General features: G+C 42.6%; 1 protein-coding gene across 1 annotated transcript in view; it reads right to left on the bottom strand.

Moving 5' to 3' along the window:
- Nucleotides 1–17518, bottom strand: part of LOC134540717 (HEAT repeat-containing protein 5B) — a 210230-nt gene that overhangs the window by 129905 nt on the left and 62807 nt on the right. Inside the window, 5 exon segments of the mRNA XM_063383611.1 lie at nt 985–1096; nt 4264–4390; nt 6713–6836; nt 10116–10259; nt 12077–12326. Of these exon segments, the coding sequence (XP_063239681.1) occupies nt 985–1096; nt 4264–4390; nt 6713–6836; nt 10116–10259; nt 12077–12326 (757 nt within the window).

Consider the following 17518-nt stretch of genomic DNA (forward strand, 5'->3'; position numbering starts at 1 on the left):
AGGTGGCATTCTTTCAGCCACTATTCTCCCTTTCATCCCCACTGCTTTACCACCCCTCCTAATAACAAAAAGACACTCCCTGCATCCCTTCCCGGCTATTGCATTTTTTTCTAACCAGTCCTGTTCCCAAATTAAAAAAAAAAAAAAAAAGGCAGCAAGCTACCCTTTCTTGTCGGTTTCTTTTACAAAAACTAACTACATTACAATCAGCGATAAATTTGTGCGGGAGCTGGAGGAACATAAAATGCCAACACAGGAGAGTTATATACGCACACAATGACACTCTGCAATTAGAATTTTTTTTTAATCCAAAGTTATAAATTCACGTGAGAATCGCACTACATTTTTTTAAAACTAAAAAAATTGGTTGTCTGTAAAGTCGGTTTACGGACGATAGTTTAACGTGACGACGTCGTAACAAAAACATTGATGAAATGATTGCATACTTTTATGAATAAAATTTAATTGGTAAATTTACTTTTATTTGCACTTGTTAATTCAAATATGTTTATTACTTTAACGAAAAGATTATTTTAACTATAACTTTTATACATGTTTGCTATTAAAATTCTTCCAATCTGTGTTATTCTGTTAAGGATAGGACGATGGTAGGAAAAGTAGGAAACGAATGGGAGTGTTTCAAGTTTAATGTGCCTCGAAAAAGTCAAATCGATGGTTGTTCCAATCGAGTGGAAGAGAGATAGATGCGGCGCAAGCGTACAATGAGCGTAACGGGACACGGCGTAATGGGACAATGTGCATAACAGGACACTTTTTCATGCGTGCAGCCGGCGTTAATCGATTTATTAGACGTTGTCACGTCAAAACTGGCATGAATTGTGCGACCCATACGTGGGTTGATACGGTATTGAACTATCATTTAAAGTGGCAAGCAACACGCTCTGGCTCTGGTGTTGGTTGCAAAGTGTCTGCTCAGTCAAAACGCAGTGGAACGCTGTGGAACGCCGGCGGACGCTCCCTCACCCAGTGTCATGATGGCTCCGATGAGCAGCCAGCCCGCCTGTGTCCGGTTGAGGGACAGCCGGCTGTTCTGGCTCGCGCTGCGCAGCAACTCCTCCGCCGTGTTGAAGATTATCTGCGAGTGGCCACCACGTCTCATTGTCACAACTATGACGTCATCTTGGTGACGGCCATTACCGATTAATGTAATAAATATTATCACATACATTACAGATCTGTCCTGATACAACATTATTAATACACAGACGACTACAAGGAACCAAATCTATACAGATACACCGTTCAAGATATGACGTGAAATTTTGACCTTCAAAGAATGTTTGTAAATATAACTGTGGACTAATTATTTTATCATAATTCAGCTGGAATGAGTAGTAATATCATCTGCCACTGTCAGTTCTCCCAGATACCGAATTCCATCGTAGAATACTTAGCGTAGTAAAAAAATTGTGAGTGAACTACCTTTGCATTGCTTCGAGGCTACTGAGAATGTTTTTTTTTTTAATTCGAATCAAATTTTAGATAAAATATTGAATTATTTATGAGTACTGAATACACATATAGAGTTTAATTAAAAAATACAGTGAAAATTTCTCGACATTGGCAATACATTTTCTTAAACTGGAAAAACTTCTAAGACTGACAAATGAATTGAAAACCAACTGATTATATACATAACAAAAGAGAATTTATAATAGTTTTTATCATAATCACAATTTTTTTTACATATAAAAAGCATATATGCAGTATACTACATAAATAAGATCCAACTTTCTCAATAGACTTTATGGGTTCATGCACGTTACTCTCTTTCATTGAAATTTCACATGAGTTCCACATTATTATATGTTAAGGCAGGGGTCGGCAATGTGTCGATCGCGATCTACTGGTAGATCACGAGAAAATATTTAGTAGATCACAAGCGTTATTGAAAATTCACGAATTTTTCCACCCACTATGAAACACTGCAAGTCTTAAATGAAATTTAAACATCAAGAATATAACAATTCTTAGTTAGCTGATTGAGGAACAATTTAAAAAAACACTTCGCAATGATACCGATACTTTACAAATATTTTTGAGTAGGTATAAAACTGTTGCCGCCAGTACAATAAAAAAATTGTGTTATTTTGTATAATGGTCTTTGTTGTAACGAAAATATAAACAAACACGATACTCAGTTCAGCAGTGTAGCCATCTTGATCTCATCTGATAGCAAATGTCACGGATGTGGGGCTACATTTTGATATTTTCTACACGCTAACAGAAAGGAAATTATAGTAGCAGAAAATGTATTGAAAGCGAAATAAGAAATACATATTGCGTTTAGGAAGTTATAATAAACTCATTTAGCGAATTAGATATTTTCATGCAACGTACTTAGATAATTTTTGTGGGTACATATATGTTGGCAATCCTGCCAGAATAAAAACGTAGTTTACAAGTCATCCTTGTTTATAACGGTTAATAACCTCAAAACCATCAAGTATGTAACGAAAATAAAGGCTTTAATCGTGATGTTTATTTAACGAATGTCATTTAAAAATACACAGCCACAGTTTATGCATGCGTGTATGACGAACCGATGTTAGAAAATAAACGAGATTGTTTTTTGTAAAACCAGTCATCTTGTGATGACATCTCTTATCTCTGATCGTGTTCACAGCCGTTGATTTATAACGCCAAATACTCTAAACAGGACACAACTGCGTGTAAATATTGTTTTCTGATATTCACGTGACGATTGTTGGCAGTGCAACAACGTTTACTATTGCATTTGTTTTAAGCCCAGTGCTCACTGATGTTGCACTTCGAGTGAGAGCCGTGTTTGCTTCAACGTACCTATGCGAGTCTTCATCAAAAATTAGTACAGGAGTACGATAACTGATGAACATTTGGAATCATGCATTTGTCTCAGTGTAACTAGATAGTCACCAAACATCAAAGCTATTCTTAAGGAAAGTTCATGCCAAGTTTCCCACTAAGTGGAGATATTTTTCAATGTTATTGTAATTTTTAGTGTTTCGTCTATAACTAACAGACCTCCTTTAATTCAGTTATTTCTATAATTATTTCTTTATGTACTGTAACCATAAAAAGTAGGGTATTTTAAAAAAAAAAACATATAGAGAGACTATTTTGTAAATGTGTGAAAGTAAACTTGTTTATGTATAATCAATAAAACAGAACAGTAGATCATTTCAACATGTGGCGTCTTAACAGTAGATCACCTACATTTCCAGGTTGCCTACCCCTGTGTTAAGGTAACGAATAATAAAAACAAATTATTTGGTTTGCGATTTTGGATCAAATATGAAATTATTAACAAATACTTGCAGACCCTTAATTGCTTCCTTAGGCTCTTTTTATTCACGTGTTTTGCGTTCGCGTTTGCTCAAATGCCACATTTTCCCAGGTGTCTTTTTTATCATGTGTTTGCGCATGTGCAAACGCTATTAGCTTTTGTGGTGATTGTATTTCCAATGCAACCATAACAACCACTGCTGCTTCTTAAGAAGTCTTCAGAGGCTGTATTCTGAATTCACTTACTTAATTATACCTCCTAAATTAAATATTCATCTTTCTTTCCGGCAGAAACCCCGCACCAAAAAAATTAAGTAGAATGAAACCTTGACGGTGATCTCGGAAAGAGTGACAGTATTCAAGGGCGCCCATGCCTATGGGCAGGGTGGGTCCGTGGCTCCCCCTAGCTTTAAGGCAAAGAAAAAAGAAATTAGGTGTCCTTGAGCATTTTGGGTAAATTTTGAGTCCTTTAAAGCCATTTTTTGGTCATTTTTTTTGTCATTTGTGATGGTTTTACCCCCTCCACCTACAAATTCTGCCCCCCCCCCCCCCCCTAAAAAACTTTCATATGGGCACCCTTGACAGTATCGGCAGCCCTGCAAAAAGCACGACGGATTACAGTATTTATTTGGGACGTAGCTTACTCATACGTCATACGCCGTTCCATCTCATTGTATAAACCGGTGTGGCATTACATTTTGCGGTCGATTAGGATAGGTGTTAGCTACATTATAAATACTTTAAAACATTGTGGATGGTTGGTTAGTATTAGGTAAGTATAGAAGTATAGGTGCATTAAAAAAAACTGTAAAATCATTTTTATGATTGCTTAGCAAATACAACTGTATTTGAAAATTCATTTTTTTTTGCAAACATGCTTCACCATGAGTAAAATGTACTTTAAAAAAAAAAACGTGGCATTTGAGGAGAAGACGGGAATGCCGGGAACTCGCGGACGAAAGAGGTTGTCGCCCCGACCTTGCCCTTGGTGTGCGGCACTCCGAGGGGCGAGAGCCGGACCCCGCCCAGCACGGCCGCCAGCGCCCCGCTGTAGCCCGCGATGGCCTCCGGCGAGGTGCGCATGTTCTCCACGCCTTCCACGCACCTGCGCACACACACGCCCCTCGTCGCGGCTCACGACGGCGCGGCGACGATCCCCCTGAGCTCGGGCGGGCACGGCCTCCACACTTGGGAGGGGGGGTAGGGATGTGCGAGTACCCGACATCTTCGGGTGTACGGGGTCGAATCCACAATTACCCGAGAACCCGTGAATCGTTCGTACGTACGAGTCGTGCATTTCCAAATTTTGGCCGTCTCCCACAGAACAGTTAATTTGCGAGAAATCATCGAGGAAATCTGTTTGTTTACTCGAATCCATGATGTTTTGGCATTCAAGAAGATGTTCATAAGTGAATATGGCCGCTTTTTGTAATTAACTGCTCCTTATTCACCGTGGATTACCGTGGAATTTGATTTTTTAGAACAAAACCATTTTTTTTTTTTTTTTTGTGGAGATGGCCGGTTTTGGAAATACACGACTCATACATGGATTCGAACAGTATTACGAATATTCACGAAAGTTATAAATTAATTTAATACGGCTCAAAAATACCAGCAGTGAAAAATAAAATTAGGCTACTATTACGTTAAGTATTTATAATATGATGTATCAAAGAAAGATATATGTAAATTAAATAATTAACACAGTGGCAAACACAGTGACATTAAAAAGAATTTCGAGATTTCAAGGTCTTAAACTATAATCACGAATTTCGTCGTATAGCATACTGTAAACTAAAAACAATTACATACCTACAAGAAAAAAAAACGTCTTGGCTATTTATTGGAGAAAAAAATGGTTTCGTTTGCTGAAACGTTTATAAAACTGAGATTTCCCTGTGGCATGCAGTTTATTACGATTGAGTTGGAGAATCGAATATGTTTTGGTTTTCATAGGTATTTTTAAGTGTTTATTATTAATTAAGTTTACATAATTATAAACATTTCAGTCTCAGTGCAATAAATAATTGCCAATAGTTACAGTTAAAAAAAAACACACACACATTATAATTAAAATTAACCAGTTATTTTTAATTATTCTGTGCTTAATATTTGAAATCGGATTCACATCTCAAATATTGCCAGGGATTCAAATCGGATTCGAACCGAAATGAAAATAAAGGATTCGCACATCCCTGGGGGGGGGGGGGGGGGGGGGGGGGGGGTGTAACATAGAACACCTACCAGTTAAACGGCAAGTCCAAAATAAAATCACCACTTCCACAAGCCCCTGTGTCCCGCTACAAGGGGATTTGTGCCGTCGTTCACCGAATCGCCAGATGGTGACCTACAAGAGCCATTCTATCCCAAACAGTTTTGTAGCAAGCCACTAGTCCTTCGTTGTACAGGCACTAGTCGTTTGCGGTGTGTTTACCGCACATGAACACAGATTTGAGTTCTCATAGCTCAATGCTTTCAGTGAAATATTATCATGTGCGTGTTTGATTCTACGTATCTGTACGGATGAAAAAAAGAAAATTAATGAATCTGCCTCTTACGGGAAGAAGAAAGGTTTACTGTGAGTTTCCCCTCCTCCATTGTCTTAACTGCCCCAATCATCGAAGGCCTGAGAAGGTACACAGCCACTTGCAACACACACCCTATCTCACTTCAGGCCACTTAACACGTGTCATGGCGGTTACGGGGCCGGCCCGTGAATCCACCGACGAGGTTGAAAATAATTTTTCATGGAATTCAAAGAGTTTTGTTTGCACTCGCCCGGCGCGTGATCGTGTCACTGCAAACAGTGCTGTTGCCGTCACCGTACAGTGACCCCCGCACAATTACGGAAAATATTTTCCCGTTTCACGACCGTGCAACTGGTGGATGTTTACAAGTGTGATTGCCGGACGACGGACGAAATATTGTACATTCCGAATGCAACTCTACGAGAGATCAAGTGTCGGTGAAGTTACGGGCCGAACCACAGGACTGTCAAGTAACTGGTGCGTGTGAATCGGCCTTCCCTCGCGTTCTTTCTCTCAATCCTCGCTCTTGACAAGGTCTCCGGACTAATATGCTTACAACCCTTCATGCTCGCTTTATCCAAAGCTCTTCAGGTTTTGGTTTTCCGACTGCACTGCGACACGTCAAATCTACCACACCGCTCGGCAAGTCACGTGCCAGCCGTAAAGTTTTTACATCACATGTTAGTAATTTTCGGAAGGTCTGCGAATGTAACCCTGAACCATTAAATTTGTTCCTTAAATGACATTTACCGTGAAATGTAACATGTCTGTTAATCGAGGACTTACTGTACTATGGAAATACAGAATTTCCATACTTGCTGCGACTACCACAGAATTTCCGAGTTGCAAATGGCGTTCACAGCCAAACAACTTCGCTGGTTAGGCGTCGGGTGGCTTACCTGTCAATGAGCGGGGTTATCTGGCTCGGCACGGCCACGCAGATGCAGCGAAGACACCACGCCGCTGCCAGCCTCGCCGCCTGGCACGGGTGAACCAGCACGGACATCGTTGCCTCGATCAGACCTGCGCCCGTCCACACGCCCAAGGTTGAATATATTTACCATAATGTGTTTTTTTTTTGTTTTGTTTTAAGTCTACTTGAATTTTTCTAGGGGTGCAATCTCAAACCAACCCCTGAAGGCACCTTTGATTTTATTTATTTTATTTATTTTATTCCAGCCCCTTAGTTTCTTCACCCCACTGGAAGGTAATTTTCACGTAACTTCGTTCATCGTGTAGTTCTAAAATTTCAATTTTGGTACTGGCATGACAAGCACTTTGTAAAATTAAACCATCTGCGTGACTAATCATTGTAATGTTGCCAGAGGACAGCGAGAGTGGTAAGAAGGATGTAAATTACATTTTGTGCCACGTATGAAAATGAAGGTATTGGAGCTATCAAACCTACAAATGTTTTAAGCAATGGGGAAAAAATTTTGACTGATTGCGAGACTTATCATTTTATTTTGGTTCCAACATATTTTGAAATTTAAATTTTACTTTCTTGTCACTGTTTTATATTCTTTCAATACTTCAAAAATCAGTATGCAGTGTATATTTACCTTCACCTCTTGGCACACCAAGACAAACAAATCATTCTCTGCTTGACGTACACTCTCAATTTCTCAGGAAAAACCTCATATCTTTCACTTTTATCAAAACTCCTCTTTTATCCCCTCTTACTCTCCTTTTTTTTCCCCTTCTTGTTCTAACACATTTCAATTCTTCTTTGTCCCACCTTTCACTCCCTGTTCCTTTGACTGCAAAAACTACAAATATCACTCAAACAGTAAAAAAAAATTAATGTTTTAAGTTAATAAAAAAAATGTTAAGAAGTTTTTTAAGGTACTCAGAAATGTAGACATTAGCCTCAAAATCTTATTCGGTGTATACACACAAATCTGACTCTTCGCCAACTATTCCATGACCAAAGTTACAAATTTTTCTGAATAATTTTCTGAAATAATTTATCTAAATATTTTACAATTTTTCTTAACGGAAAAAAAAAAACAAATTCCTGCCTCCGCCATCCCCATAGCTGCACTGGTTCAAACAGAACCTTGCATACGTCATTTTATAGTGTGTATGACCATGCACTGAAACAAGCATTAAAAAATAAACAATGCTTTCATAGTCTGGGTGATGTCAGGCACGTACGACACTGACGCAGGTTCAGGCAAAATGCCAGGTTTCGATCTCTAGCTCACTCGTGGAAAAAAAACAATGATAAATAAAATTTAACAAGTATTAATAGTTAAGAAATGTCATTACATGAATGTCCTTGGAAACGGGACATAACAGACCCTGGTTGATGATCGAAACGCCGGTGGCGGCATCTGTTCTTTGCCCTGCACTCGCGGTCCTCCACTCGTTTTACGCCCCCTCGTGTCACACACCCTAATGAGGTGCCGATGAGTAGAGACCTGTAAAATTCGTGGTTTCATTTCGCGATAGGATAGAGTCCAAATACTTTTGACATTATATTGCTTCAGTGATTGGGCCACAGTTTATCGGAAGGACTCTGGGCCAATGAAAAATCTTCAACAGAAGAATTAGCGAATCACGATCATTCCAGTCAACAGGTGTTAAGAGTCGGTAACCAATCAGTCGATGTAATTTGCACGAGTGCATAGAGGATCATGGAGTCCATCCTTTAGGGATTCTAATCGCGAATTTTACAGGTCTCTACCGATGAGGCATAACGGCCCGCGTCAGCAGGGGAAACGACGACGGCTGCCAGCACATGTCAAATATGTACGGATTCGTAAGAATAAGATTGTCGAATCTGATCTTGTCGAGCAGGATGAACTTGGCTTTCGAGTCGAGTCAAACTTCAGCTATTCACTCACCTCGGCTCGCCACTGACGGGGACAGGGCCACAGGGCGACAGGCCGACAGAGCCACAGGGCCACAGGGCCACAGGGCCACATGGCCACAGGGCCACAGGGCCACAGGGCGACAGGGCCACAGGGCCACAGGGCCACAGGGCGACAGGGCCACAGGGCCACAGGGCCACAGGGCCACAGGGCCACAGGGCCACAGGGCCACAGGGCCAGAGTGCCACAGGGCCTCAGGGCGACAGGGCCTCAGGGCCACAGGGCCACAGGGTGACAGGGCCACAGGGCCACAGGGCCTCAGGGCCACAGGGCCACAGGGCCTAAGGGCCACAGGGCCACAGGGCCTCAGGGCCACAGGGCCACAGGGCCTAAGGGCCACAGGGCCGAAAGCGAGGTGAGGCAGGGGAGGGACTCACGGGACTACAGGGCCACAGGGCCTCAAGGCCACAGGGCCACAGGGCGACAGGGCCACAGGGCCACAGGGCCACAAGGCCACAGGGCCACAGGGCCACAGGGCGACAGGGCCACAGGGCGACAGGGCCGACAGCAAGGTGAGGGAGGGGAGGGACTCACGGGACTACAGGGCCACAGGGCCAAGGGCCACAGGGCGACAGGGCCACAGGGCCACAGGGCCACAGGGCCACAGGGCCACAGGGCCACAGGGCCACAGGGCCACAGGGCCACAGGGCCGACAGCGAGGTGAGGCAGGGGAGGAACTCACGGGACTACAGGGCCACAGGGCCACAGGGCCACAGGGCGACAGGGCCACAGGGCCACAGGGCCACAGGGCGACAGGGCCACAGGGCCACAGGGCCACAGGGCGACAGGGCCACAGGGCCACAGGGCGACAGGGCCGACAGCGAGGTGAGGCAGGGGAGGGACTCACGGGACTACAGGGCGACAGGGCCACAGGGCCACAGGGCCACAGGGCCACAGGGCGACAGGGCCACAGGGCCACAGGGCCACAGGGCCACAGGGCCACAGGGCGACAGGGCCACAGGGCCACAGGGCGACAGGGCCGACAGCGAGGTGAGGCAGGGGAGGGACTCACGGGACTACAGGGCCACAGGGCCACAGGGCCACAGGGCCACAGGGCCACAGGGCGACAGGGCCACAGGGCCACAGGGCCACAGGGCCACAGGGCCACAGGGCCACAGGGCCACAGGGCGACAGGGCCGACAGCGAGGTGAGGCAGGGGAGGGACTCACGGGACTACAGGGCCACAGGGCCACAGGGCCACAGGGCCTCAGGGCCACAGGGCCACAGGGCCACAGGGCGACAGGGCCACAGGGCCACAGGGCCTCAGGGCCACTGGGCCACAGGGCCTCAGGGCCACAGGGCCACAGGGCGACAGGGCCGACAGCGAGGTGAGGCAGGGGAGGGACTCACGGGACTACAGGGCGACAGGGCGACAGAGCGACAGGGCCACAGGGCGACGGCCAGGTGAGGCAGGGCAGTGACTCACCAAGGCTCTGGTCCGAGATGAGGTTGCAGGCGGTGGTGCCGAGGCTGAGGATGAGGCTGCCCGCCTCCTGCAGGGCACACACCAGCAGGTGCTGGCTGAACAGCGTCTCCTGGTTGCAGTCCTTGGCGTTCTCCGGGCTGAAGTCTGGCCGACACACGCGAGAGCCGTCGTCACACGGGTGTCTCGCCAACAATATCCCGTCTCATTCACACAGCAATTGCCTTATTTAAAAACAAGAGATTTCACTGTTACTGCTTTATTTTTTTAGTTTTTTATGCATTGTCTTTATTCATCACAATAGTGCATTTCTAAACAAATATGAAACTGAAATATTTCTCAATACTTATTTTACCAAAACATTCTCATTTTGACTAACACATGATGTATATATGCAATGTAAAAAAAATTTATCTGTCTGTTTTTTTTTTTTTTAATTGTGCCAGCCCTAAGTTAAGAATATTTTACTAATAGGAGATGCAAAATAAAACAATGAAACATCAAATTTTTTTTTTAAAAAATTCCATTTAGTTCATACATTTGGTACAAAATTCATGATTCATGCTAGATATTGACGTCGTACAGGGCTGCCTCGCACAGAGCCAATTTTCAACCCCCCCCTCTCCCCCCCCCCCCCCCCCCCCCAAACACCCATTTTACCACTACGCTCTCCGCACCCCGGGGACTTACTTCATCCTTCGTATCAAATGACCTTAGTAAATATGTTCTCTTTTATTTAATTTAAACTCCTCGCTATTATTTCCGGAGCTTACCCCCGGGCCGTGACTGACAAATCTAATTACGTACCAATTTGCTCAGTGGAGTTTGCAATCTATGCGAACCTTTTCTCTAGCCACAAGGTAGCCTGGATCCTCATAAGTGGCTGAAGTTACAGGTCACCAGACCACTACAAATGACTGTCGACGTAACGCGTACACCGACAAGACCAAAATAAACTAAATAGGTAGTCAGGTGATGCTACTATATCAAATGATGCGACCGTATTTAAAAGCAAGCAAGTAGCCCGACGCGCACGCGTGAAGAGGAAAAGAAGGGGGAAGCAAAAGAAAGAGGAGTGGATGAACCATTCTCTTGAGAGAAGGGAATGTGCGGTGGAAAGCGAAGATAAGGGGAAAACTGTCGCGCGGCGGCAAATTCAAAATCCCGCACGTTGAACCGCTTCACATTCAAGGTGCTCTCTAGTAGATCTGGACACTTTTGAATTCTCGTTTTGTTTTCTTCCACACAAGGAGGCATTAAAACAGAAAACACCTTGTAAAAATTGGTTGTCTGTAAAGTCAGTTTACGGACGATAGTTTAACGTGACAACGTCATAACAAAACATTGATGAAATTATTGCATACTTTTATGAATAAAATTAAATCATTTTTATTTTAATAATAAAAGAATAAATGCTTGAAATTATACAAGTAATCAGATTTTTAACATGCAAGAATAATTAACTTTTATTGCCGAAATTGTTGTTGTAATAAGCAATGAAAACCACATTAACTTTTCACTTCACTTTATAAACAGTCGACGAAACAGTTCACGTGTAGATGTAAGTTGTGTGCTGCTGCTGTCTTTCTTCTCCTCGGACGCATAGGCCAATCGAGTGGAAGAGAGGTAGATGCGGCGCAAGCGTACAATGAGCGTAACGGGACACAGCGTAACGGAACAATGCATGTAACGGGACACTTTTTCATGCGTGCAGCCGGCGTTCATCAATTTATTAGACGTTGTCACGTCAAAAAGTTGACAGTTGGGGCAGGGGTGAGCCGGGCCACGGTGGATTTGAAATTTGAGAACGTTTGGACAGAAATAACCTTTCACCTCTCCACGTCTCGCTCGTAAACGCAGGAAGCTGGGACCGAGGGGAGGGTCAGCGGGGCGCTCGCTCGTAAATGACGACATCGTGAACGCAGGGAGCCAGGACCGAGGGGAGGGTCAGCGGGGCCGCCCACCTATGGAGTTCATCTGCTTGACGACGATGTGCACGACCTCCTTGCAGGCGGACGCCTGGGCCTTCTCCCCCAGCATGCGCCCCAGCACGCTGCGCAGGGTGAAGCTGATGCACTTGCGCGAGTACACGGCGTCCACGTGCGACGACGCGGCCTTGGGGTTGGCCACCAGGTCCAGCACGTGCGACAGGAACGCCGTGAGGTTGCGCTCCAGCCACGCCCCGCCCAGGATGTGGACGAACACCACGTACGCCTGGGTGACGCGGGACAACCGGTCACCGTCTCTGCTCGGCCCTCACGTCTACAGCCAGACGCTCGCAAACATACTCGGCGACACACTTCCAGGACACTCTTCCGCGGTCAGCGACAAGATTAAGGGGGAGCTGAGTTGTTGCCCCTCGGATGGGCAGCCCATCAGGATTTTTCTGAAGGTTTAGGTTTAGGTTTTAGGGTTTAGGGTTTAGGGTTTAGGGTTTAGGGTTTTAGGTTAAAGGGTTTTAGGTTAAAGGGTTTTAGGTTAAAGGGGTTTAGGTTAAAGGGGTTTAGGTTAAAGGGGTTTAGGTTAAAGGGGTTTAGGTTAAAGGGGTTTAGGTTAAAGGGGTTTAGGTTAAAGGGGTTTAGGTTAAAGGGGTTTAGGTTAAAGGGGTTTAGGTTAAAGGGGTTTAGGTTAAAGGGGTTTAGGTTAAAGGGGTTTAGGTTAAAGGGGTTTAGGTTAAAGGGGTTTAGGTTAAAGGGGTTTAGGTTAAAGGGGTTTAGGTTAAAGGGGTTTAGGTTAAAGGGGTTTAGGTTAAAGGGGTTTAGGTTAAAGGGGTTTAGGTTAAAGGGGTTTAGGTTAAAGGGGTTTAGGTTAAAGGGGTTTAGGTTAAAGGGGTTTAGGTTAAAGGGGTTTAGGTTAAAGGGGTTTAGGTTAAAGGGGTTTAGGTTAAAGGGGTTTAGGTTAAAGGGGTTTAGGTTAAAGGGGTTTAGGTTAAAGGGGTTTAGGTTAAAGGGGTTTAGGTTAAAGGGGTTTAGGTTAAAGGGGTTTAGGTTAAAGGGGTTTAGGTTAAAGGGGTTTAGGTTAAAGGGGTTTAGGTTAAAGGGGTTTAGGTTAAAGGGGTTTAGGTTAAAGGGGTTTAGGTTAAAGGGGTTTAGGTTAAAGGGGTTTAGGTTAAAGGGGTTTAGGTTAAAGGGGTTTAGGTTAAAGGGGTTTAGGTTAAAGGGGTTTAGGTTAAAGGGGTTTAGGTTAAAGGGGTTTAGGTTAAAGGGGGTTTAGGTTAAAGGGGTTTAGGTTAAAGGGGTTTAGGTTAAAGGGGTTTAGGTTAAAGGGGTTTAGGTTAAAGGGGTTTAGGTTAAAGGGGTTTAGGTTAAAGGGGTTTAGGTTAAAGGGGTTTTAGGTTAAAGGGGTTTAGGTTAAAGGGTTTAGGTTAAAGGGGTTTAGGTTAAAGGGGTTTAGGTTAAAGGGGTTTAGGTTTAAGGGGTTTAGGTTAAAGGGTTTAGGTTAAGGGGTTAGGTTTAAGGGGTTTAGGTTTAAGGGGTTTAGGTTTAAGGGGTTTAGGTTTAAGGGGTTTAGGTTTAAGGGGTTTAGGTTTAAGGGGTTTAGGTTTAAGGGGTTTAGGTTTAAGGGGTTTAGGTTTAAGGGGTTTAGGTTTATGGGGTTTAGGTTTAAGGGGTTTAGGTTTAAGGGGTTTAGGTTTAAGGGGTTTAGGTTTAAGGGGTTTAGGTTTAAGGGGTTTAGGTTTAAGGGGTTTAGGTTTAAGGGGTTTAGGTTTAAGGGGTTTAGGTTTAAGGGGGTTTAGGTTAAGGGGTTTAGGTTTAAGGGGTTTAGGTTTAAGGGGTTTAGGTTTAAGGGGTTTAGGTTTAAGGGGTTTAGGTTTAAGGGGGTTAGGTTAAGGGGTTTAGGTTTAAGGGGTTTAGGTTTAAGGGGTTTAGGTTTAAGGGGTTTAGGTTTAAGGGGTTTAGGTTTTAGGGGTTTAGGTTTAAGGGGTTTAGGTTTAAGGGGTTGGTTTAGGGTTGTTAAGGGGTTTAGGTTTAAGGGGTTTAGGTTTAAGGGGTTTAGGTTTAAGGGGTTTAGGTTTAAGGGGTTTAGGTTTAAGGGGTTTAGGTTTTAAGGGGTTTAGGTTTAAGGGGTTTAGGTTTAAGGGGTTTTGGTTTAAGGGGTTAGGTTTAGGGGTTTAGGTTTAAGGGGGTTTAGGTTTAAGGGGTTTAGGTTGAAGGGGTTTAGGTTTAAGGGGGGTTTAGGGTTTAAGGGGGTTTAGGTTTAAGGGGTTTAGGTTTAAGGGGTTTAGGTTTAAGGGGTTTAGGTTTAAGGGTTTAGGTTTAAGGGGTTTAGGGTTTAAGGGGGTTTAGGTTTAAGGGTTTAGGTTTAAGGGGGTTTAGGTTTAAGGGGTTTAGGTTTAAGGGGTTTAGGTTTAAGGGGTTTAGGTTTAAGGGGTTGGTTAAGGGGTTAGTTTAAGGGGTTTAGGTTTAAGGGGTTTAGGTTTAAGGGGTTAGGGTTTAAGGGGGGTTTAGGTTTAGGGTTTAGGGTTTAAGGGGTTTAGGTTAAGGGGTTTAGGGTTAAGGGGTTGTAGGGTTTAGGGGTTTAGGTTAGGGGTGTTGGTGTAAGGGGTTTAGGGTTTAGGGTTTAGGTTTAGGGTGTAGGGTTTAGGGTTGGGTTTAGGGTTGGGTTTAGGTTTAAGGGGTTGGTTAGGTTAGTTAAGGGGTTTAGGTTTAAGGGGTTTAGGGTTAAGGGGTTTAGGTTAAGGGGTTTAGGTTAAGGGGTTTAGGTTAAGGTTAGGTTAGGGTTTAGGTTAAGGGGTTTAGGTTAAGGGTTTAGGTTTAGGTTAAGGTTTAGGTTAAGGGTTAGGTTAAGGTTGTAGGTTAGGTTTAGGGGTTAGTTAAGGTTAGGTTAGGTTTAGGTTTAAGGGTTTAGGTTAAGGGTTAGGTTAAGGGTTTAGGTTTAAGGTTTAGGTTAAGGTTAGGTTAAGGTTTAGGGTTTAGGTTTAGGTTAAGGTTTAGGTTAAGGTTTAGGTTAAGGTTTAGGTTAAGGTTTAGGTTAAGGTTTAGGTTAAGGGTTTAGGTTTAAGGGTTTAGGTTAAGGTTTAGGTTAAGGGTTTAGGTTAAGGTTTAGTTAAGGTTTAGGTTAAGGTTTAGGTTAAGGTTTAGGTTTAAGGGTTTAGGTTAAGGTTTAGGTTAAGGTTTAGGTTAAGGTTTAGGTTAAGGTTTAGGTTAAGGTTTAGGTTAAGGTTAGGTTAAGGTTTAGGTTAAGGGTTTAGGTTAAGGTTTAGGTTAAGGTTTAGGTTAAGGTTTAGGTTAAGGTTTAGGTTAGGTTTAGGTTAAGGTTTAGGTTAAGGTTTAGGTTAAGGTTTAGGTTAGGTTTAGGTTAGGTTTGGGTTAAGGTTTAGGTTAAGGTTTAGGTTAAGGTTTAGGTTAAGGTTTAGGTTAAGGGTTTAGGTTAAGGTTTAGGTTAAGGTTTAGGTTAAGGTTTAGGTTAAGGTTTAGGTTAAGGTTTAGGTAAGGTTTAGGTTAAGGTTAGGTTAAGGTTTAGGTTAAGGTTTAGGTTAAGGTTTAGGTTAAGGTTTAGGTTAAGGTTTAGGTTAAGGTTTAGGTTAAGGTTTAGGTTAAGGTTTAGGTTAAGGTTTAGGTTAAGGTTTAGGTTAAGGTTTAGGTTAAGGTTTAGGTTAAGGTTTAGGGTTGTAGGTTAGGTTAGTTAGGTTAGGTTGTAGGTTAAGGTTAGGTTAAGGTTTAGGTAAGGTTTAGGTTAAGGTTTAGGTTAAGGTTTAGGTTAAGGTTTAGGTTAAGGTTTAGGTTAAGGTTTAGGTTAAGGTTTAGGTTAAGGTTTAGGTTAAGGTTTAGGTTAAGGTTTAGGTTAGGTTAAGGTTTAGGTTAAGGTTTAGGTTAGGTTTAGGTTAAGGTTTGTAAGGTTAGTAAGGTTTAGGGTTAAGGTTTAGGTTAAGGTTTAGGTTAAGGTTTAGGTTAAGGTTTAGGTTAAGGTTTAGGTTAAGGTTTAGGTTAAGGTTTAGGTTAAGGTTAGGTAGTTTAGGTTAAGGTTAGTTAGGTTAAGGTTTAGGTTAAGGTTTAGGTTAGGTTTAGGTTAAGGTTTAGGTTTAGGTTTAGGTTTAGGTTTAGGTTTAGGTTTAGGTTTAGGTTTAGGTTTAGGTTAGGTTAGGTTAGGTTAGGTTAGGTTTAGGGTTGTTAGGTTTAGGTTTAGGTTTAGGTTTAGGTTTAGGGTAAGGTTTAGGTTAAGGTTTAGGTTAGGTTTAGGTTTAGGTTTAGGTTTAGGTTAGGTTAAGGTTTAGGTTAAGGTTTAGGTTAAGGTTTAGGTTAAGGTTTAGGTTAAGGTTTAGGTTAAGGTTTAGGTTAAGGTTTAGGTTAAGGTTAGGTTAAGGTTTAGGTTAAGGTTTAGGTTAAGGTTTAGGTTAAGGTTTAGGTTAAGGTTTAGGTTAAGGTTTAGGTTAAGGTTTAGGTTAAGGTTTAGGTTAAGGTTTAGGTTAAGGTTTAGGTTAAGGTTTAGGTTAAGGTTTAGGTTAAGGTTTAGGTTAAGGTTTAGGTTAAGGTTTAGGTTAAGGTTTAGGTTAAGGTTTAGGTTAAGGTTTAGGTTAAGGTTTAGGTTAAGGTTTAGGTTAAGGTTTAGGTTAAGGTTTAGGTTAAGGTTTAGGTTAAGGTTTAGGTTAAGGTTTAGGTTAAGGTTTAGGTTAAGGTTTAGGTTAAGGTTTAGGTTAAGGTTTAGGTAAGGTTTAGGTTAAGGTTTAGGTTAAGGTTTAGGTTAAGGTTTAGGTTAAGGTTTAGGTTTAGGTTTAGGTTTAGGTTAGGTTAAGGTTTAGGTTAAGGTTTAGGTTAAGGTTAAGGTTTAGGTAAGGTTTAGGTTAAGGTTTAGGTTAAGGTTTAGGTTAAGGGTTTAGGTTAAGGTTTAGGTTAAGGTTTAGGTTAAGGGTTAAGGTTTAGGTTAAGGTTTAGGTTAAGGTTTAGGTTAGGTTTAGGTTAAGGTTTAGGTTAAGGTTTAGGTTAAGGTTTAGGTTAAGGTTTAGGTTAAGGTTTAGGTTAAGGTTTAGGTTAAGGTTTAGGTTAAGGTTTAGGTTAAGGTTTAGGTTAAGGTTTAGGTTAAGGTTTAGGTTAAGGTTTAGGTTAAGGTTTAGGTTAGGTTTAGGTTAAGGTTTAGGTTAAGGTTTAGGTTAGGTTTAGGTTAAGGTTTAGGTTAAGGTTTAGGTTAAGGTTTAGGTTAAGGTTTAGGTTAAGGTTTAGGTTAAGGTTTAGGTTAAGGTTTAGGTTAAGGTTTAGGTTAAGGTTTAGGTTAAGGTTTAGGTTAAGGTTTAGGTTAAGGTTTAGGTTAAGGTTTAGGTTAAGGTTTAGGTTAAGGTTTAGGTTAAGGTTTAGGTTAAGGGTTAGGGTTAAGGTTTAGGTAAGGTTTAGGTTAAGGTTTTGGTTAAGGTGTTAAGGTTAAGGTTAAGGTTAAGGTTAGGTTTAGGTTTAGGTTTAGGTTAAGGTTTAGGT

Source organism: Bacillus rossius, chromosome 17 (assembly GCF_032445375.1).
Source record: "Bacillus rossius redtenbacheri isolate Brsri chromosome 17, Brsri_v3, whole genome shotgun sequence".
NCBI lineage: Eukaryota > Metazoa > Arthropoda > Insecta > Phasmatodea > Bacillidae > Bacillus > Bacillus rossius.